Source organism: Corylus avellana, chromosome ca2 (genome assembly GCF_901000735.1).
Source record: "Corylus avellana chromosome ca2, CavTom2PMs-1.0".
NCBI classification, from domain to species: Eukaryota; Viridiplantae; Streptophyta; class Magnoliopsida; order Fagales; family Betulaceae; genus Corylus; species Corylus avellana.
In genome coordinates this window covers 10807927-10830864 of record NC_081542.1, presented here as the reverse complement: position 1 = coordinate 10830864, position 22938 = coordinate 10807927, and the positions used below count along the sequence as shown (strand labels likewise).

The 22938-nt window shown below is 35.0% G+C and overlaps 3 protein-coding genes across 3 annotated transcripts; 2 read left to right on the top strand and 1 right to left on the bottom strand.

The window, feature by feature from the left end:
• The first annotated feature begins 1582 nt into the window (after positions 1-1582).
• On the top strand, positions 1583-7316 carry LOC132170256 (acyl carrier protein 2, mitochondrial). Its single transcript, XM_059581166.1, has 2 exons — positions 1583-1874; positions 6858-7316. Exons 1-2 carry the CDS (start codon positions 1665-1667, stop codon positions 7032-7034), a joined length of 387 nt encoding a protein of 128 aa, XP_059437149.1. The 5' UTR covers positions 1583-1664; the 3' UTR covers positions 7035-7316.
• A 2634-nt stretch (positions 7317-9950) lies between these two features.
• Positions 9951-17665, top strand: LOC132170255 (calreticulin-3-like). Its single transcript, XM_059581165.1, has 14 exons — positions 9951-10128; positions 11373-11480; positions 13169-13361; positions 14522-14780; positions 15010-15066; positions 15159-15206; positions 15378-15464; positions 15553-15610; positions 15720-15787; positions 15882-15974; positions 16071-16127; positions 16229-16324; positions 16877-16909; positions 17291-17665. The coding sequence occupies exons 1-14, from the start codon at positions 9981-9983 to the stop codon at positions 17300-17302; spliced, it is 1317 nt and encodes a 438-aa protein (XP_059437148.1). The 5' UTR covers positions 9951-9980; the 3' UTR covers positions 17303-17665.
• A 621-nt stretch (positions 17666-18286) lies between these two features.
• LOC132172697 (uncharacterized) lies at positions 18287-22511 on the bottom strand. The gene is made up of 2 exons (XM_059584249.1): positions 21889-22511; positions 18287-18877 (listed from the first exon to the last, which is right to left on the bottom strand). The coding sequence occupies exons 1-2, from the start codon at positions 22399-22401 to the stop codon at positions 18812-18814; spliced, it is 579 nt and encodes a 192-aa protein (XP_059440232.1). The 5' UTR covers positions 22402-22511; the 3' UTR covers positions 18287-18811.
• Between the last annotated feature and the right edge of the window lie 427 nt (positions 22512-22938).

Below are 22938 nucleotides of genomic sequence, written 5' to 3'. Positions count from 1 at the left end.
AAAAAACAAAAAAAAAAAAACATAAAGTAATGGGTGGTCGGCCAGACATAGAAGCGGTCGAGGGTGGCCATGGCCACCCTTGAAGCAAATCTAGGATGGCTGCAGAATTGGCCACAACCACCTCTAACGCCCTCAGGAGTGGCTGTGACCATCCTTGAAGCAAATCTGGGGTGGCCGTGGCCTCTCCAAAATGCAACGGGGATGGTCACACCACCCCTAGACGCCTCTAGGGTGGTCCCCCGAGGTGTCCGGAGGTGGTGCGGCTAGCCCTGGCCTCTTTTGTCAATGGTCGACCACCCCAATTGTATCTTTTTTATTAATTTTTTTAATTTAAAATAAAATAAAATGGATATTTATGAAAAATGTATTCCATTCCTTAAGAAATAGTTATAATTCATAATTATTCCTTTGTGTAAGGGATTAGTTATTCCCACGTGAATGACTATTCATCGAAATAGACATTTACCAAACAAAAGAATGAGTATTCTATAAGAATAACAATTTTATTCCATGGGTCTATTCCACAAATCAAACGGGGCTTAGAGCCTGTTTGGGATTGCGTTTGAGAAATAGAGCTTTTAATCCAAAAAGAGCTTTTGGGCAAAAACTTCATTTTTAAGCTTTTGCCGAAAGTGTTTTTTGACAATTTTTAGGTTTTTTTGAACATTTAAAAGCGCTTTTAATTTTTTTACCAAATGAGTATGTTTTTCTTCAAACAGGCTTTTTGAGTGTTAAAAGCATTTTTAGGCTCCTTAAACGCAATCCCGAACAAGCTCTTACTCTTTTTCTTTAGGCAGAAAACATGACTTGGGTCCAATCTTTGCGGGCTGAGCAGAGAGGATCATCTTGGAGCGGACCCGTTTCTCAAACCCAATTACCCGCCCAAGTCGGATTCTTACCACGTATTGTAATTAGGGGTGTTAACCGGGTCCAGTTTCCCGGTTTTTGACCAAAACCGGGAATCGGAACCGGGACCCCAGTTAACCGGGGTCCCGGTTACCGGCCGGTTCCGGTTTTACCCAGTCCGGTAACTGGTCTTTTAAAAAAATTAGTTTTTTTGGCTTATTTTAGGTATTGGGATTAAAATAAGCCCATTGTTTTTTTCATAAGTTGGCCAATTTTTTTAAAAAATCTATTAGTCTCTTTGTCTAAATTAAAGGGGTTTTGTTGTGATTGTTCAAAATAATTGAAAAATAACCCTAAAAAAGTCCAAAAATCCTTAAAAAATCAATGTTTAGCCTATTTGGGCCTTAGAAATAAAAATTTAATTTTTTAAAATACCCTAAACCTAAACCTAAGTGTAAAAAATATTAATATATATAATATATATATATATATATTAATATATAAATATAATAATATATAAATATTATTAAATAAAATGGAAACCTGGTTCCAGTATTCCCGATAAAAACCGGTACCGGAACTGGGGTACCCGGTTTTTGGATTTTTCAAACCGAAACTGGAACGGGGACCCCGGTTTCTCGGTTGTCCGGTTCAGGTTCCGGTTTCCCGGTAATTTTTGACACCCCTAATTATAATCCATAAAACCACGTCGTATTGGAACCACAAAAACACTTCTCATTTCTCACTCTTTTTCTTCGGTGCTTAAGATACACAGAGAGAGAGAGAGCAGCAGCAGAAGTTTGTGGAAAGAGCTTCTTATGGCAGCGGCGGCGAGGAGCGCTTTGCTAAATCACCTGAGGGTGCACGTTCAGGCCGTGCCTCGAAACCCTAGTTACACGCTCTCCTTCAACGCGATACGGCGCCGTTTCCTCTCCGAGGAGGTCCGGGGCTCCTTCCTTGACAAATCCGAGGTCACCGATCGGGTCATCTCCGTCGTCAAGAACTTCCAGAAGGTTGATCCTTCCAAGGTAAAATCTGCTACTTCCAAGAGAAACACATTCAACAATTTGTTACTTTCAGTGTTTTGATTTGTTACTTCCAAGTTAACAATTGCTACTTACAAGATAAACCCTAATTTAGTTGCTTTTTAATGATTAAGAAAACCCGATGTGTAGTAGGCTGTTTGGTTAGTGGGAAAAAAGTAAAACAAAAAAATTTATACGTCCAAGATAAACCCTCACTTTTATATGAAGCGTAGGCTATTTGGTCAGTAGTCGAATGAAGAAATGAGCGAAGATCAAATTGTTAATGTGTCATTTTGTCACTTCCAAGGTAAACCCTAAATTTTGTGATTTAATACTGAACGTTTTTGATTAATTATAAAAAAATGTTTATGTGTTTGATTACTGGGAATGTCAAGTTTTGGAAATGTTTTATTTTGTTTACTCCCAAGATAAACCCTAAGTGTGTGATGAATGTTAGGTTGTTGTTCACACCTACATATATAAATTTTTATATGTTCTCTGTTGATTACTGAAAATGTGAATAAGAAAATGAAAGATTTGTAAGTGCCTCTATAAGTTTGACATTTCCATGGTAAATTTGTCGCTTCCAATATATTTTTTGGATTCCAAAATCCTAGAATGTTTGAACTATGTTTGGTTGTTGAGAATAATCAAGAAAATAAAAGTCAATGAGTAGATTAGTTAACAAAAAAAGTAGATTAATTTTAATATAGGTGGTGATTTTTAAGGGGCATTATATTCTTCATAGGTGATTTGAGTTATGTGTTTGATTAGAAAAAGAAGGAAATTGGTTAAAAAAGAAAAATAGATGTTTTCTTATATAAACTTTCAACGAGTTGACTTTTCCAAGCTAGATCTTTCTCTTATAATTCAAATATAAATTAAATTTTTCATAAATGCATATAGAAATTTATATGAAGTGTGGTCTATGAGAAAGGTGACTTCAAAGAAAATGGTTTTATTAATCTTAATTTTGTTTTTGGTCTGAGAGAGCTAAACCAAATGGTTGGCCTGATGTGTGGAGAGCTATTTTTTTCTATAGCCAAATAATGAAGGAATATCTTTACAATTAATAGAATAAAAAACCGTATCAACTCTAATGATTTTGAGGTTGTTTTGAGAAATTGGGGTTTTTGTTTGGTAGATGTTGCGTAGTGCTGTCATGTGCAGAACAGGATCACTGTGGAATCAGACCCTTCTGATTCAGTGATTTTATGACTTTGAATTGCATAACATGGCACTTCAACACTATAAATGCTCTTAAAAAGGGTGGGATGTTGTTCTTTATGCCTTAACGATATTGCAGTATAAAAACCGGATGGTTTTCTACTCTTGTAAGTTTCATTATAGCACTTTGATCATGTTTATTTTGTTTGCGATTAGTGTAAGGGAGCTTTTTACATATTGCAATAATGTCTCATGTTTAAGGATACAATCTGAGTGTGGACTTACATTGTTTTATTGAATATTGCAATGATTGGTAGTTTAATTTGCAAATAACTAAACATGTGAATTCTATTTTTTGCAAATATCAAAAATATTTTGATAAAATTTTTTTTTTACTTATCAATTTTTTTTTTTGACTGGGAGAGATGGTGAATCATGTGCATATTGTGAGGCTTTATGATGATTGTATGTTCCTTGCTATAGCTCTCTAGATTGTGAACCACCATGTCGTTGTTTATTATCCACTTTGTTTTGTCTTGCTTTTTTTTGGGTAGGAGACCTTCCTCTTGTATTTTTATGCCTCATTTTCCAAATAAAAAATATTATGTGCATTGGAGTATTAAGGCTTTATTAAATTGACTTGAGTTGCAAGAAGTTGTCAAATAGCATTTCTAGTGATATTTGGACTTAACCAATAGGTCAGTTATTATAACAATCATCCAGGCTGGAACCTATTCATTGCTAACTCCATTTAGTTGTTATGTGCTTATGAAGATAAGGCACTAGTGCTTTGAAAAAAATATTCTAATTAGCTCTGTATTTGGTTGTTAGTCCATAAAGACTTCATCTTGTTAGTTTTCTCACAATTTACTACATTTGATTTCTTAAAATATGTGTATTCTCTGGGATGCGATACTGTTGGTTGTTCATTTGTCAAAAGATAAATTTCATATTCATTCGACCTGTCCAGAGGTGCACGACTGGTTTGTATTAGTATCTAGCTTCCTAGTGATCGGAAGCTTGTTATGTCCGAGGAAACCTTTTATTAACTGACCCGTTTGTAACAAGGTTTTTCACTGCCAATTAAGTGAATCATCTGACATGTACCTGTCTTCACATCTTTTTTTTTTTTTTTTTAATAAGTAATCGAAATATCAATAAAGGCGCAAGAGGCGTAACCAAGGTATACAAAAAGTATACAAAAGCAACACTTAGCTAGAAATTCAAAAAAAAAAAAAGGCCAACCAAACAAATTACGATAGTCTAAAGCAGCTCTTAGTGGTAAAGAGTATTGAAGAAGAAATATTTAGTTTCACCACCTTCCTCTTGCGATCTTCAGAACTTTTATTATTTCTTTCCTTCTAAAGACACCACAAAAGGCAGGACACCACTATCTTCCATATTGCTACACTTTGAGGACTACCATTTAACCCTCTCCAACAAGCGAAAATGTCTATTACTCGTCTAGGCATAACCCAAAATAGCTCAATACAATTGAAAATAGCACTCCATAAGGCATTAGCAACCTCAAAGTGAAGAAGAAGAAGAAGATTCAGAGGCTCCCCACGCTTACACATACAACACTAATCAACTACAATGACATGCCTCTTCCTTAGGTTATCCATGGTGATGATCTTCTCTAGGACAACCAACCAATCAAAAAATGCTGATCTTAAGGGAACCTTAATCTGCCAAATATTCTTCCCAGGGAAGGGATTACCATAATGAGGGACAAGGACGTTATAAAATGATCCAACTTCGAACAACCCTCTCTTGGAAGGGGCCTAACAAAGCTTGTCTTCACCTCTTGTCAGAATTTAAAACGACAATTAAAAAATGAAGCAAAGTTATCTATCTCCCAATCACGAGCTATTCTGATAAAGCTTATGTTCTACTGAGGGGAGCCGCTAGAAACCTCTAGATGATCAAGCCCCTTAATGCTAGCAATATTATACAAATTCGAAAAGGCTTCCTTGAGGACTTGATTCCCATACCATAAGTCATGCTAGAATTTAATCTTGGAGCTGTCTCTCACCTCAAATCTGGCGTGACTAGAAAATTCCCTTCAACCCCGCCTAATATTTTTCCATAACCCACCCCATACGATCCATGAGCCTCAATAGAACAGAACCTACCCCACAAGCTACCATATATAGAATCCATTACTACCTCTTCTAGTCTATCAACTTATCTTTTCAGTTAATATCTATGTAAACCTCCAAAGAACGAAGTTGATTCCACATCATCTCCCTGATTTCCTCTTGGTTTAAAATATTAAGCATTCAAGGCATTACATGTTAATATAATGTTTAATAAAATTTGTAAAGTTTATCAGTCCACTCATTGTGTGGTAGGTGAAGCTTTAGATGAAGAAGCGAAGAAACTATTGGCTCTACTTTTTATTGTCAAAGATGCTAGGGAGAATGGGTTGCATGGAGACATACTTTTAGACATCAGAAGAGATATAGAGAAGAGAGAGAGATTTGAAGGAGAGAGGGAAGAGAGAGAATTTGAAGAGAGAGGGTGGGTTTTCTGAATAAAAATGGGTGCAAGCTTGCTATGTTCTGTTTGTTTTGATGCAAAACTTTTTCTGGTGGAAAATGTTTTCTGTTGAACTATTTCTTAGGAAAATTAATAATTATTAATTTTCCAATGTTTGGCTGTCATTCTGAAAATGATACTAAAAATATTTTTCGCTTTTTAGTTCACACTAAAACGAAGGAATCCCAAGTGACCACATTTTACAAGGCATTTCATCAAACATGTGCTTACTGCTTAGCATTTGAAATTTTGAACAATAATTTATCCTTCCACATTAATTTCAAATTTAATATCCTTTCATCTACAAACAAAGTCCTCTTATCGTCAAGGATTTTTTTGTTAATTTTTTTTGAAAAAGTGAAATTTCAAATGATAAACAATCGAAGAATCATTCGTTCAAATGAATAGGGGAACATAGAAACAAAAACACCTTCCCAAGACTTGCTTTGCATCTTCCTGCAAGACCCTTCTCTCTCATTCCTTCTTGTTGACCTACAGAGCCTGACCTGGATCCCACTCCTTCCCCATTAACTGCCCCTCTGTTTTGACTTAACCACCTGTTTGTGGGAGCCCCTATTGCTGATGGTCTATGTGCTGGGTAGCTTCAGGTGCTCGTCAGTCCCGAGATCCGAGGAGATTCAGATGGCTGGAGGTAGGTCCCAGCGTGCAGTTTTTGGCGTGGTCTGAAGTAGGATGAGCTTGGTGGAAATGTAAGATATCCGGAGGGACAAGTGGGTAGAGTTGGATTAGGTTCAAGGTCCATGAGCAGGGTGCATGTAATTCTTTTGTAGAGAGGGGGGGAGAGAGAATGGTGTTTTTGGATGATGGGAGTGGGATAGGTAGGGTGTTGTCGGTGGATGAGTATTGCAGGGATGGTGGTGATTTTGTAGATTGGGAGCTGGAGAGAGAGGGAGAGAGAGAGAGAGGGAGAGAGGAGCCGATGAAAGAAGGGTTGAGGGAAGAGAGGAGCTGCTGAAAGTCGGTGGGAGCGCTCAGGTTGTGTGAGAAGAAGAGATGTCTAAACCATTTTATAGAGAAAAAAGGCTCTGTTTTATTGTAGATCAAATGATTTTTTTGGTTAATCAAGTTCATCTGCTCTAACCAATCACTCAAAAATGCTGAAAATGTTTACAATACTGTTTTACTTTGAAACAAATATAGCCTTACAAATATTTGTTTTGTCTGTTCCTTTTTTTTTTTTTTTTTTTTTTTTTAGTTCTGATTTTATCATTGAAGTCCGTTCTACTGCTCAATTTTTATGTTTTTCCTTTTTGACAGGTCTCAGCAAATGCCCACTTTCAAAATGATCTTGGGTTAGATAGTTTAGATGCTGTGGAGATCGTGATGGCACTTGAAGAAGAGTTTGGGTTTGAGATCCCTGATAATGAAGCAGACAAGATCAACTCCATCAGCCTTGCTGTTGACTTCATTGCTTCTCACCCTCAGGCAAAGTAGAGGGAAACTGTTGAGGCCTTCTCAAATTTTCCTAATGTTTATTGTGAGGCTTTAGCTATGAGTAGAAATCTTGAACGCTTGAACCTTTTATTTCCTTATTCTCTTTCTCGAAATGCTATTTGGTTTTCCTGCCCTTTTGAATCCTCTCTTTAAAGAGTTTTGGGCATGTAATGCTGTTTCTCCAGGTATGGAATGGAAGCTGAGTGTAGTGACTCGAACTACTCGTCAAAAATTTATTTGCTGATGTTTCATTTCAATAAAAATAATTTGGTTAATGTTTAATTTGAAATCTCAGGGGGCTTGAAAGTCTGGAGTCTTGTTGACAGCATTTTGTTGGCAGGAGGTTAGGTTTTTGAGTCGCGAGTCATATGGAAATCTTTTTTCATGGGAGACTCTATTTTCTATTGTATTTCGTTATTTAAATACTGCGTTACTATGTAATAAAAGAAAGGAGTCAAGAAATTATTTAAACCCTACGTTTCTAAAAGTTGAGAGCATCTCTATTTACTTGCAAAATCTATTATTTTTGTAAGTTCTTATAACCCGTTACGTATGCACGTAACAGTGGGGTCAGCAACCTTAATAAGGGGAGGTTTCTTCCTCGATTTTTTTTTATTATTTAATTTGGTTTTATCTGAGTTTGTAATTTTACAAAGTTTCATTAAATTAAATAAAAAAAAAGAAAAAGAAAAAGACAATTTGTACAAAAACAAATAAAGCAAGTGGGAGTTTCTATTGTGTGTGTGTGTTTTTTTTTTTTTTTTTTAAATGACTGGCTTATAAAATTATTACTGAGTTTACGATTGATCATTATTGAATTTTGATCAAAAAGTAATTTTAAAAGTCATCTAATTTTCCTCTCCCCCACCCCCCAAAAAAAGAAAAAAAAGTCACCTAATTTTTGGAGGGACAAACTTTTAGAATAATTCCATAAAGCTTACAGCAATGGCACTTTTAAATAATAGGTAAAGTCTTTTTAACCTTCTCAAACTACCACCTCAATAACAACCTCCTCCTTAAACTATCAATTTTGTTATATATTTTAATTATATAAAATATATAATTGTTATTACTTAAGATGATTATGGAGAATAACAATAATTCCATTGAACTTCAATCAAATTTTAAATGAGCTCATCTAGAGTGGGATTTAGCAAATTAGTCAGTAGATTATTACTTAAGAAAAAAAAGATATATGATTGCCATTGTATTGATTGAGACCAAATCCGAAAAAGCCTATCTACGAAAAAAGATCTTGTCAACCATGATTTTTCACAAACGCGCTTTGGAAAAAAATGACGTCGTTTTAATCCAAGCATAACAAAAAAAAAAAAAAATTAAAAAAATTGTAAATTATATATTTTAAACAATAATTAAATCTTGTTGAATTGTTTATTTATTTTGTTCGTTATTCTTTAATGTTTTTAATTAATTTTTGTTCAATTTTAGTTTTTTCTTTTCATTAAATTTTTTTTTTTGATCCCATAAACCAAAATTTTGGCTCCGTCACTGCTAGTCACATATTAATCTATTAAATGATAAATGTTTAATTTACATCTTTTGTTTATCTCTGTACAAGAAATAAAATAAATTCATCGTTAAATTTGTAAAACTCAGTATGAATTTCACATAATTGAAGTATTCAATTATGAATTTTAAAAAAACATGAACACAAAATGTATAACACCAAACATGGCGTTTTTACCAACAAAAAAAAAAAAAAAATTATTATTATTATTATTAACGAAACTCATCGGCCTGCATTTTGGTGTACCTACCTAATAAAGGATGTCATTTAAAAAAAAAAATAGAGGATGTCGTTGTCATTTATCCTCTTTCCACTCGGCTTCGCCGTGGACTTGAGGGAAGACTTTGAAAATGAGTCAACACGGGAAGGACAAAGACCCAAGTCTTCTGCGCCAATGCCCCTTCCTTTCAACAAATTTTCAGCTCTACCCTTTTGTCACGTATTTTGAGGGTTGCCGGCTTCGTTGGGATGAAGAGAACATTCATTTCTTTAAAATTAATTCATGGGTTTGTTTGGTAAACGATTTCGTTTCGGTTTGATATTGTAGCAAAAATTGATTGATGTAAAAAATGTAAGAATTTTTTTTGAAAAAGTGAAAAAATAAGAATGTTTTATATGAAAAAAAAAAAAAAAATTATTTTGTTGTAATTTTTTTAATTTAAATAGTAATAAAATGTGATTGATGTTATATTAAAAGTAAAAGAACGTTAAAAAAACAAAAAAAGTAGGTTGTCTTTGCTTTGCCTAAACGCTTTACCAAACGACTTATTTTTATACTTTTTATGAGAAGAACGGTACACAATTACAAATATTTTCAAGTGCTCTGTACTTTGTATATTTACTTTTTGACAAGATAATGAAAATTACTATCAAATAAAAATCTATCGATAATTTTCACATGAACACCGAAAACCATGTGGAGTAATTTTTTTTTTTTTAATTCCAATTTAACTCAAATTTTGTTTTAATTCAACAATTTCATATTAAGTGTCTTGGGAATCTAATACTATTTTTTTTTTTTTAATTCACAACCATATTATCTACTGTATCAAATACTATATATTAACATACTGCTGTATAATTGTCATATAATTCGAATGACGTGACAGTAATAATCAATCTCTAAATTTTTCTTTTTATAAATTTTTATTATTCTAAAAACTGATTTTTATTGTCAACTCATCCCATTTATATAAGAGTCATGTAACCTTGTATAATGAGAATATTAGTGGCCTACATATTTGTCAGCAAATGCTTGGGGTTGGCTAGTGCAACGTTACACTCAAATCTGATTGGCCAGGGGACACCATCACAGAAAGTCATAGAGAAGTGTAATTAAAGAGAAAAGCAAGGGCAAACAGGTACCAAAGCTTTCTATATAATGAGCAGGCAAGCTCTGAGACAATGGAGTAGCAACAATGAAGGAAGATGCTTTAGCTTCTTCAGCTTTTGCCCTAAAGCTTAATACTAATAAGCTTAGGCTTATGCTGTTGTTGGTGTCCTTGTGTTTTTCCTTTCTCACACATTTTTCACTTTCAGAAGTCATTTTTGAAGAGCGCTTCCATGGTAAAATTTTTACTACTCTCTACTTGATAATCTTCATCTTCTTTCATTCTTTTTAGGTGCCATGTTTGGTTGCTGAAAAAGGCAAAAAAAAAATCAGTTTTATTATTTTGCCACGTGGTTTATAACTAACTAACTAACTTACTTTCATAGCTGCTGTTGCTTTGGTAATTGGGCTGTTTCTACTTTTTTATTGTTTTTTGTTTTTGACTGAGAAAAGAAAATGTTTTGGGTTTTAGCCTCTTATTGTTAATTGTTTATTGTTTCATGTTGTCTTTTCTCTTTTTAGGTGTTGAGAAAATATGGGAAAGATATTTTAATAATATTCATTTCCTCATAACCCTAGCATTTTGAATTCAATTATTTAAATTAATGAGTTCAACTTACTATTTTTGTCTACCTATATTATTATGGTAAGCTTGATGCAGTATTTGTTTTTTAATAGAAAAATGACTTATTTAGTCTCTGGAGGTGTTACCAAACTGATGTTTAGTTATCAAAAGTATTTTAAAAATTCTTAGGTAAGCTGTATGTTCAAAATAGTCTTTATGTTAACCGAAATCGTTAGATGCATACGTGGATTTACGTCATAATCAATCGCCGATTGTTTTACTGATTGATGATACGTGACATAGTTGATGACTCAACATATTATATAATTTTATATATATAAAGTAGGGGCTGAGTGATGTCACCCCTTATCTGTCGGAGGTAGCTTCCTCTCACCATACGAGGGGCGGTCGGCCGCCTCTTACCAAGTGAGTGGTGATCAGCTGCCCCCTCAGAGGGAAACTTTTAAAACTAGAGATTTTGGAGAAATGCTAGGAGTCAATATTTTTCTTATATTTGGCCCATTTCATCTTACAACTATTAGATTTGTGGACTTATATGGGCTCCACATAAATTAATGGTGGACCTTACAAATTTAATAGTTGATCTATTGAATTTGTAAGAGAATATGAACCAAATATGAAGAACTTATTGATCCCTAGAATTTCTCAGATTTTTGCAACATGGTTATTTTAGTTATCCATCCTCTTTGACACTAGATCCTTTTAATGAACAAACTTAGAGTTTTTGTTGGATGCTCTGAACCTGTTCTAAATTTAAAAAATTTTCAACCAGAAAAAAAAAAAACAAAAAAAAACAAAACAAAAATTCATTTCTTTTAACCAGTTATTTTTGGGGTTTGCACTTGGATTCCTAACTCTGTTTTTCTTTCTTTTGCCTGTTGTTGCTGAACAAAGATGACTGGCAAAGCCGTTGGGTCAAGTCAGATTGGAAAAAGAATGAAGGAAAAGCAGGTTCTTTTAAACATACAGCTGGAAAGTGGTCAGGAGATCCAGATGATAAAGGTATAACCTCACTTTTGGTTGTTGATGGAAACTCCAAAATGAAGAATATTGTTGTTTGCTTTATTTCTTGAAATGGAAAAATGATTAATTGCAGAAATCCCTTAACTATTATGTGAAGTAGCTATGTTTCTCATTAATATTACAATCCATTTGCAGCAATAATATTCCTTGTTTTTTGAAAAGCATTTAGCCAATTTGTTTGTTTTTAGCAGTGGCTATCTTGCTTGCAAACTTTATCAATTCCCCATTCTTTTGGAATTTTCTGTTTAAAATAGGCAAATCTAATACGTAGTTTTGGAAATTTTGGTCATAAGATTGTCAAACATTTGTAGTTGGTTAAAATATGAAGGCTGCTTGGATATATCTGTCAGTGAGCTAATTCATATCTAATGGACTAATTATGAGATGTTCATATTATATCATTGCCACTACCTCAAGTATTGGTCACTAAATCCTGCAAATGGATTCAAATCCCAGTACACTTATGTGATGTAAAATACTACTAAAATGGTAGATTTCTTAAATTTATTCAAATTAAAGTTGCTTTTATACATGGACCATGCTTTTTGTCAAGCCATTTTAAATTCTGCAAGTTGTACAAGTTATTATTCAGCACAGATTCTGGGGTAAATTGAGGGTAAATTCCAGCTGAATTTAGTTTAAGCAGTTTACTTGAATAAGTATAGGATTGATGTATAATGCTTTGACAAGTAGTTGATTTAAGATCTAGGAAAAATTTCAACAAGTAGTATTGGGAGAAAACTTGGAAAACTGGATTTAGTGAATAAAACAAATAAATTCAATGGTGATATCAGTAGAACAGCAGTAAAGAGGATATTTCATGCTGATCAGAGCTAAATTATTGGTGGTTAAATGGTGGTAAAAATGTAAGGGTTTAGGTTTCAGAAAGATGCAACAGAAGGGTTAGGATTTGGAGAGAGAATAAAGGGGTGGAAGGCTTTGGGGACTGTTCTGAGGTGGTGAAGTATTTTGGTGGCTGGTTGTCCTCTTTGTAGGATAGGTTTTGATGGGTTGAAAGGGGAAAAGGGTAGGGTTTAGTCCAGGGTCTTTAAGGATATAAAAGAAGATTATTTTCAGATATGCTTCTGGCCTTCTGGGAGTTTAGAGCTTAGATAAGTGTTGACAAAAAAAAAAAGAGGATAAATAGAGTTAGAAGTTGATAGTAAGTACTTCAAAGTGCATGTAGCATTTGTCAAACTTGATTGAAACTGAAGAAAATACCAAATAACACGAATCCAGAAGCTCCTAGGATTTAAAAATTAAACAATAAGACTCATAATAACATAAGTAGCTTAGAAAGGGTGACAATTAGGTCTCTCATTGAAAGTAGACAATACTTTTGAATTACTTGGATTTTGTTTTTGTGAGAGCTTTTGACTGGGTGCATGAGAAGGACTCTTGGCCACTTTTGCCAAGATATTAATGACTTGAATTGATGATGAATTGTGGTAGAAAACAAAATATGGATGTTTTAGAAACCATTTCATTAAAAAAGTAGGGGCTGTTCATGAGACTAATGCTTTCATCCTTATGGTTTACATTTTACCAGACCAATTGCATTTTTTTTTCTTCTGTTTAATGAATATGGTAGGCTTGGTGGCATTAATAATTTAAATTTGGTGACCTAGGTAATTAATGTAGCTTTCTGATGATACAAAATTCTGTAGGTATTCAAACATCTTCTGATGCGAAACATTCTGCCATATCTGCAAAGATACCAGAGTTCAGCAACAAGAACAGAACATTGGTAGTTCAATATTCTATAAGACTTGAGCAGGATATTGAATGTGGTGGTGGTTACATAAAGCTTCTCTCTGGATTTGTGAATCAAAAGAAATTTGGCGGGGACACTCCATACAGGTTTGTTTCTCAATGCTTTTAGCATGTTTAGGGGCTTTTAAACATGTTAGAGAAAGCTTTAAAACATCTTGTTCTTTTAGCTTGTATTTTCTCGATTTATTTTATGAAAAGACAGTATATCTGTTAAATTTAAATGTTGAATGAACAACCTGACAAAATACAGTTACAGTGCATAAGGATAGAGCGATCACAAAGAAGCATATCGATCCCTACGTCTTTTAGTAAACACCCCATCTTTAAAATTGAATGTGAAGGCTGTGAATGCTCTTCCTGCTAAGCAAATTCATGAAAAGTGACTGTGTCTTCACCCAAAGGTCTGGTAAAGACTTCTGTAAGTTAAGTGAGTGATACTGCTAATGTAGGCACTGTGAAGTAGATAATTCTGAAGCTTTCACAAACAAAATGACACTCATGCATGATTTGCTTGTATTACTTCATGAAAGTAATGGGCTGGTCCTACAATTTTTGAAAAGGGTTTGGTTATCACAAGATAGAGGGTAAAGAATGTGCTGAGGCTATACTTTTTTTTGATAAGTAAAAATCAAATTGTTTGGTATGTGCTGAGACTATACTTACATTGAGGGAGAATGAGAAACGCTAAGATCGGCAAGAAAGTAATCTAACCACCCAGTTCAGAAGTAATCATATGCAAGGCACAATATTCATTTTTTGCTGAAGATCTAGAGATAGTTCCAAGATATTATTGGAGTGTCACCCAAAAGAGTACATTTATGTATATAATATTGCATGCATTTGCATATAAGGAATATGGACTTATGAAAGTTGGGGTTAGTAATTTGCATATAGCAAGTTGGAAGTTAGTATCTTTGACAAATTAACCGAAAGAGAATGTTCTGGGATATTTGGCTGAGGCCATTGAAAATAATTTTATATAAATATTCTCCTTCCACATTTTTGAAACTTTCAGTTACTTTTTGTGCTTCTCTCATGTTCTAAGCTGTTTCTGCTTTCTTTCTTTTTAATTAAATAAGTTTATCCCTAATGTCACACCACATTCTAAACTATTAGCAGTTATGCTCTTCAGCCATTGGTCTCTCCCGTTTCGGATTCGGAGACTACTGGTGTAATGATTTGTTGTTTTCCTTTTCTCTTGTTCCCTTCTTACTGTACTAATTGACGTTCCTGTTTTGTTTGTGTAGTTTAATGTTTGGACCAGATATATGTGGCACGCAGACAAAGAAGCTCCATGTTATACTCTCCTACCAGGGCCAAAATTACCCCATGAAGAAGGATTTAGAATGTGAAACAGACAAGCTTACTCATTTTTATACATTTATTCTTAGGCCTGATGCAACATATAGCATCTTGATTGACAATCGGGAGAGGGATTCTGGAAGCATGTATACAGATTGGGATATTCTTCCCCCACGGAAAATTAAGGAAGTCAATGCGAAAAAGGTATCTCCTTGAGCTCAGATACTCAAATAGTCACTTAATAACTTAACTCCGATAATCCTTTGGTGATTACCATCAATCTTCAATTTTCAGAATTATATGAGATTCAACTTTTCACATTACAATATCCTTCTAGGATAGTTTGAGGTTTACCTTACTTGTTATGACATATCTTATCTAGCAATTTTCATTGATCTTCTGAAAATTTAGTGTCATTTTCCATATCTCACAGCCTGCAGACTGGGATGATAGGGAATATATTGATGATCCTAATGGAATCAAACCTGAGGTATCTAGACTTTGTATTTTTCTTCCTAGTTAATGGCTATGCAGTTTGTATATGCACTGCATAAACCATTAATATTTATTTTGGTATTGCAGGGATATGATTCAATTCCAGCAGAAGTGCCCGACCCAAAAGCTAAAGAGGTTTGTTTATTGTCTAAGAGTCACAGCATAAGCAAAGCCAGTTTTTTATTTTTCTTCCTCATTTCCCTTTGTAGTTTGATGTTGAATGCTGCTATTTTATGACATGATGCCTTTGAATCGCATTAAAAAAGAATGAAATAAGACATCTCACATTTTCTTTTCCGTGATTAGCCTGATAATTGGGATGAAGAAGAGGATGGTATATGGAAGCCCTCAAAGGTACCTAATCCAGCATTTAAAGGACCATGGAAGCGCAAGGTATGTCAATTAAGCTCAAGAACTACAGATATAGTTTGAGGCTTGATTGGTGCAGTTTCTCATAAACTTGCCCTTTTTGACTTGACAGAAGATTAAAAACCCCAACTATAAAGGGAAATGGAAGATTCCTTGGATTGATAATCCAGGTATTGCAAAACATATCTATATATTTTTGTTCAAGTCAGGATGTAAAATAATTAGGACCGCAGGTCTGAAAAGATTGCAACTGAAGTAGTTTCCTCTTTACATATCCAGAGTTTGAAGATGATCCTGATCTTTATGTGCTTAAGCCAATCAAGTATGTGGGAATTGAAGTTTGGCAGGTAAGGCATAAGTCTCGATTTTCTCTGTTAGAAGGCCTGATCATTGTGTTGCAAGCATTAACAGTTTATATGATGAATGGACTTTGAAATGTAGGTTAAGGCTGGGGCAGTTTTCGACAACATTCTGATTAGTGATGATCCAGATTATGCCAAACAAGTTGTTGAGGAAGTATTTGCCAATAGGGAGGTGTGGCCCTTCTCCTTTCCCTTCAGTGTCATATTTCAGCTAAATAGCAGTTCCTTATTTGAATATCTTTTCTTTTCTTTTTTCCTGGGAGTTCAGGCTGAAAAAGAGGCATTTGAGAAAGCAGAACAAGTGCGAAAAGCACGAGAGGAAGAGGTTCTTAGCATTACAAACTGTTGACGCAATTTCAATGAGTTTTTCAATCTTGGGTGAATTTCTTTTTAAGTGACCGAGCCTTTTAAATATTTATTGTGCAGGAAGCTCAAAGAGCAAGAGAAGAAGGCGAAAGGAGGAGAAAAGAGAGGGGCTATGATCACCGCTATCGAGATAGATATAAAGACAGATACAGAAAGGTATGAATGATGTGCTTGCTCTCTTTTAATTTTGCCATCATGTTTTTTATCTATTTTCCATTGTTTGATGACCACCTTCATGATACAACAAGTCATAAAACCTATCATGGGCTTGGGGTGAGGCCTTCCTTTTTAAGTTTTGAGGGAAGTTTGGTTTTCTGTGCTTGATTCATTAAGTTGGCATTTTTCTCCCAACTGTAAATGGCTATTCCCTGTCAAAAGCTTCTTCTGGAGAAATTAGACCATCCTTAATTTAGACAATAATCAAATAATGAGCTACTTTTAGCATTAAATCTTTATTTTTGCCAAGATAAGACGAAGTTATAATGAATTTCCCACGTAGCCGAGTCCGAAAAGAGATTTCTTTAAAGAGTTTTGGCCTCTTTTCTGAACAAAGTTATAGAGGACTCTTAATTGGGAAAACTTCTTGTGATGTTTCCTAATGGTGGGCAGTTGATGGGGATTGGTTTCTTCCTTGTTTCATGTGCTTTTCCTTTTTGTTTTGTCTTACTTTTGGAACTAATAAGACTTGCATGATTGTTTCATATGCAGAATCACCGTCGTGATCACTTTGATTATGATCATGTAAGCATCATTCTCTTCTCTACTTATTCTTAATGTCAAATAGAGGTAGCATCCATTGTAACGAAGCAAAACTTTTTTTCTTAAAGTAAATTACTTGAGGTAATGCTGGATGCTTGCATTACAAGCAAATGCTGTTTAAAAATAAAGGGATTGAAGAATGAGAATTAGGTAAAGATTTTGATAGGATGTGAGATGTAATTGCTTGTTGATAGATAAATTAAGATGTTTTAAAATCAGATATTTTTAAAGACGAAAACGGCATCGTTTAGGGTGGGGGAATGGATTTGGGTTGGTGGTGATGTTCTTTACAAATAAGAAGTATTGCTTTATTCTTTTATTTCTTTCTTTATTGATTTTCATTTACTTTTATTTGATTTGCAGGATGAGCTTTAAATGGCAGTGTGGGTCTTTTCTCTCTTCCTACTCTTAGGAGTTTATGATGTGGCTCGTCAAGAAAAAAATGGAATCATTTATAGCCCATATGGAAGCCAAGTTGGGAAGGGAAAAAAATGGAATAAGAAAAGGAATGTTTACCAACAAATTACTTTCTATGCAAATCCCTTTTTCACTTGCTAATTTTGGTGCTTTCACTGTTTCTAAAGTAAGCTAGGATCTCCTTGAGTTGCTGTAACAATTGAATAAAGGAAATGTAATTCGCTTTTGATGTCATTAATTTCCAATGTTTGTATAAAGACACAAGTCATGGAATGTCTTTATATGTTTCAAAAGTACATGTGCTACCAACATTATTGTCAACATTACGGCTTCACAACAACACTATTATTGTTCCCCAAGACACAAGTCATGGAGGAACATTATTGTCAACATTACGGCTTCACAACTAACACTATTATTGTTCCCAAAGAGACAAGTCATGGAATGTCTTTATACCTTTCCAAAACACATACTACCAACATTATTGTCAACATTACGGCTTCACAACAACATTATTATTATTATTATTTCCAAGGGATAACTCAATTGGTTGAGAAGCATGCCTCATGAAACGAAAATCACTAGTTCGAATCCTCTTTTTCTCCCATTGATTGAACTTTGAATAAATTGTAATCTTTTATCTTGCATTACATTTTGTGTGCATTCGTATAGACTGCTCTGCTTGACCTTATACTCCTTTGTGCCTCTAAGGGACTAAGCAAACAACCTAAAACTTCACATTGGGAGGTTGTGGTTCCTATTCTACGATACCTAAAGAAATTCCTATGACGATATTCTTTTTATTTTATTTTTAATAATTATTTATAAGAAAGAAAAATAATAAAAATAAAAAGGAACAAAAAGAAAAGGTTGTCTTATCATCTCATCAATTAACACAAAAGTAAGAAAACAACAAAACCCGGACAGTTGGCTCCGTTTACATAATAAACTCAACACAACACTCATCTGTATATAGTAATATGATAAAAACAAACATAGATTTTACTTTTCCAGTATACTTATTCATCAAAACCATCATGGCGCAATGCCATTTCCTAAATTTACAGGAACTGAATACAACAGCTACAAATGAGACTTCTATGAAAACAACAAACAACATTTACAGCATACCATTTGTGGAGACCAACCTGACCCGATGCCCCTGTCGGTCAAACATGACCCTCTTCTCTTCTCTTCTCTTCTCCCTCTTTTTTTTTTTTTTTTTTTTAACAAAGGTTGTATCTTTCTCATAAAGACAGAAGTATCAGGCCAAAAAGTCTGTACAACACAGCCCAGAAGCACACATTCCTCAAGCATAAGACCAGTGGAACCAGATCTGAAATTCTCGCGAGGCAAAAGAAAAGAAAAAAAACCACAGATGCTAACTTTCTCTTTCTTTAATTTGTTTATTTATTTATAGGTTGAGTGAGCTAACTCCAATATTGAACCATATCTGCCTCCACAAATCTATGACACTGCCCTCAGTACATCACGCTCATGACCAAGTTCATACTCGAGCTTTCCAGATTCGCCCTGAAATTGAAGGGTAGCCAAATTTAGGACCATCAGAAATGAAAATACAAATTCATCAAGAGAAGTTATGGGTAACTATCACCCAATATTATAAGAAAACAAAAGGTCAGATCAAGAAAGTCGAATTTCAAAAGAAAATCTACTTAAGAAGGAATTAGACATTACAAAGTCAGAACTATCACATCCTAACAGATTCTGTGCAGCAAAAGCTAATATGTTATTAAGATTCTTTAAATGATTATACATTATAGAATAGAGATGAACAATCCCAAGCTTCAATTGGCTGCCGGCCAGATCTGAAAAATTTGGTGTCTATTCCAAGACATGCTTTTTTCTTGTGGTTGGCAGCCCAAGATAGCTCTCTACGGGAGACAGATTGCTGAAATGGTTCAGGGTAAGTGAAGCGCTTGTTTTGTAGGAGCATTATTGAGTGTAGAGATCATTTGTATTGCGAGTGTGGTTTCAGCAAGAGGATTTGGAGGGAAGTGATACAAAAGTGCTCCCTAATTTCTTTTCCTACTGCTTGGGATGAGGTCTTAGGTAAAGGGATGAGTGATTGGAGGGGTAAGAGTCTTAAAGCAGCTGTTTGCAAGCTTGCTTGGGGTTCTACTGACTACAACATTTTGAGGTACAGAAACAGTGTGAAATTCGGGAGCCGGTTTTATACTGAGGAACAGATTTTGCAAAATATCTGTTGGGAAGTTAGTACTAGGATTGTGGGGAGAGGTAGAGGAAAGTTTAAGGCTCATGAAGATAATGTGCTTCTCTGTAATAACTGGGGCATTCCCTCAAGTATTCTGGTTTAGCTAGTTATCCGAATGCTTTTGGCAAGTTTTGATGGTAGTGAGTTAGCATGTTTCAGTTTTGTTAGTGCTGGGCTACCTTTTTTGGCTGGGTTGTTGCTGGTTGTGGAAAATGCCCTTGGCTTGTTTGCCTGAGTTTGGCTGGTCTTGTTTTTGGAGGGTTATATTTCCTTCAGAGTGCTGCTGCTTTGGTCCTGAAGGTTTCTGGTGCTGAGTCCTGCAGGTTTGATTTTCTGGTGGAAGAATTCTGAGATCTGAGCTTTCTGTTGCTGCTCTGGTGGCTGGTGCATAGCTTTCTTTTGCTTTTCTTTGTGGTTGTATAGATGGTGTTCTTTGTGAGGCATTTGTATGGATTCTTTGTTGTTTTGGAGGTGGCTTTAGGCTCTGAGAAGATTGAGAGTTGTCTGTATAACTTTGTTTTGTTGTTGTTGGATTAAGTCGCTTAGCAACTTGTGATACAGTGGGTCTTCTGCTGGAGAGTTCTGTAATCTTTGTGTTGCTATAAAAAATTTCATTCATCCAATAAAAAAATCCCAAGCTTCAATACGTCCTTCCCTCAACTTGCTCTCTAGTATTCAGAGTTTGCCTCGATTTGGTACTAACTCAATAAAGAAAAAACCCCAACTGCCAAGGTCAACTGCATGACTCCTAAGTATCACAGATTATTTGAAATCCTAAAAGATATTGCAATTTACACATGAATTTTGCTTTTTAAAGTCCAACACATTAGTGGTTTTTCCATGAAGATAGCTATATGTAAAGACAGCTATGTCTATGGATATAATTGTTTCAACCTAAAACATTGATTGAAAATTAAAACGCCATCTAGGACACAATGAAGCCAAAATATGCTATACATTATGACTAGTACCATCATTATTTGTAACTTAACAAATATTACATCACTAAAGCCAGAAGTAAAATCCTAGGCGAAGATACTCATCAAATTCTTAAATACCAGTCCCCAATTAATTTTCTTAACAGGGCAAAAGCTAAAAGGAATGAACTGCAAAGGACCCCCTATGCAAAAGAAGAATCATCATAAGTAACTTCGATTCTTTATATCACCATAAGTTCTATTATACCTTTGCAAAAAAGAGTACAATTACATGATTGACTGGTGTAAATCAACCTCAAAAACAGATATCATGAAATTAGAACTTCTCGTATTTACTAGGAATCATCACAGCCTTGGGTGGAAAAAAAGTGTAGAGCAAAGGAGTCAACATATTTTACCTTGAATAATCACATATTCATAATCCCTCAAAATTTCGACATCACAAATTTTGCGTATCAACCATACTCCTTCAGAAAAAGCTACATCGTGGAAATTAATGGCATGGAAGCAACAAAAAATTTGAAAATTGATGAGTCTAAGGTTCAACTTACAGAAGAAGGGAAGGGGACAGAATCTAGAAGCTAAAAGTAGAAAATTTATTAGTTGTCATATCCAAAAATAAGAATCAGAAGCCCAACATAGTAAATGATTTACAGTTCTCCATAAATCTAAACCTATATGGAAGGGCATGGCATGACCACCACATCAATTATAGTTCTTCAGAAAGAGCTACATTATGGAAATGAATGGCATGGAAGCAACAAAAAAATTGAAGATTGATGAGTCTTAGAGGAAGAGCATGACATCAACATAAATTACATAATCACGCCCAGATCTTATTCAATTTTTTTTCTCAGACAAATTCATCATAAGTCTCAATATAAACAACACTCCGAGCCAACAAAAATAACCACAAAATTCACCATTTCCATTTATAATCATCACATCCTCACAAATACCCAAAATGGAAAGCCTAAGACATCAATCGGAAGTTCACTGAAAAAAAAGCCCTAAAAAAAAAAAAAAAAATCTCACCACCCTATCAAAGCAAAATCCCATATTACAAAACTCCCACAACTTAAAACTTCAAAAAGCAATTGAAATTCATCAAAAGCAACCTGAAACTAAACGCAACTTAACCACCCATTAAAGCAAAACCCTGTATCGTACTTGAAACTTCAAAAGCGATTAAATCAACAAAAACATTCATAAGTAAACATACAAAACCACATATTCTTACATCCCCACAGATTCCCACAGTGCGAAACCTCAAAGAGTAATCCAAATTCATCCCCCCAACAAACAAAAAGTCGCACATATTACAAACAACACAATTTATTGAGTAGAAGACAAGTGACACAGATACTGACCTTCAGAGACTCCGAATCCAGGAGACTGCCATCGACTAAATCACTGGGGCCCAAAGGCTCGGCAACGGTGCAATCAGGAGGGGACTCAAAAAGGGACAAAGAGTACTGCTTGTCGACCACGCCCACATCGAAGTGAATAACCCCAGAACTGGGAACATCCACGCGTATCCCTTTCACAGGGAACCAGAGGAAGAGCTCCTGCGCCGAGACACCAGACAGGTTGCCGATGTGGGCGTGGGTGAGGTAAAAGGAGATGTTGGGGTCGTAGAGGAGCTGGTTCTCGAACTTGGCGATGCAAGGGTTTGGCAGGGAGATTTGGAAGAGCGACGTTGTGGGTGAGACCGAAAAGTTGGTTATGCCCTTCGGGAGGAGGCCTGTGGGGAGGCCATGGAGGCGGAGGTGGTCGTAGATGGTGGTGGTGGCAGAGGTCGTGATGAGTAGGAGAGAGAGGAGAAGAAAGTGCGAGAAAGTGAGGGAAAGGGTGGGAAAGTGTGGGAAAATCTGGGGACCCATCTGGGATTTTTGGTTATTTAGAGAAGGGTTTGATTGATCGTTCGATCGGTTTAATTTTTTTGATTTGAGGAAGAAGTTAGTTTTGTGTGTTTCGGGAAGCGAAAAACAAAATATACCAATTGTTTGATGTTTCTGGTTAAACTCTGTTGCAGGAAGATTTCTAATCCACGCGCTTTTGGTGGGCGTAGTTAAGACGCGCGGGAAAGTGTGTGGGAAACGGTGGGAAAACAAGGGAAAATTTGCTGAGGACCCATTTGTGAAAGGAAAAGAGTTACTATTGTGTAAAGTATAATTAGCAGTTGGCAAAAGAAAATAAAATGTTTGTTGGCTTTGCCTTGTGAGTTGTGAACCCATTCAACTTGAATATGATTCATGAGGTTAGCATTCATTTTTATGTTTTTTTTTTTTAAAAAAAAATTGACGTGGCTTTTATATTTATATTATTACTGAATTTTGATTCATAGTAATTTTAAAAGTTTCATCAATTTTGGGAGGACACAATAAGGATTCAATAGTAATTTTAAAAGATACATCAAT

Bases quoted from the DNA above. Each gene is read 5' to 3' on its own strand.
- LOC132170256 (XM_059581166.1), top strand. From the start codon at position 1,665: ATGGCAGCGGCGGCGAGGAGCGCTTTGCTAAATCACCTGAGGGTGCAC. The intron at 1,875-6,857 runs GTAAAATCTGCT...CCTTTTTGACAG, and splicing joins AGAAGGTTGATCCTTCCAAG to GTCTCAGCAAATGCCCACTT.
- LOC132170255 (XM_059581165.1), top strand. From the start codon at position 9,981: ATGAAGGAAGATGCTTTAGCTTCTTCAGCTTTTGCCCTAAAGCTTAAT. The intron at 10,129-11,372 runs GTAAAATTTTTA...TGCTGAACAAAG, and splicing joins TTTTGAAGAGCGCTTCCATG to ATGACTGGCAAAGCCGTTGG. The intron at 15,465-15,552 runs GTATGTCAATTA...TTGACTTGACAG, and splicing joins AAGGACCATGGAAGCGCAAG to AAGATTAAAAACCCCAACTA.
- LOC132172697 (XM_059584249.1), bottom strand. From the start codon at position 22,401: ATGGGTCCCCAGATTTTCCCACACTTTCCCACCCTTTCCCTCACTTTC. The intron at 18,878-21,888 runs GTCAGTATCTGT...CTTCAATTTCAG, and splicing joins TGGATTCGGAGTCTCTGAAG to GGCGAATCTGGAAAGCTCGA.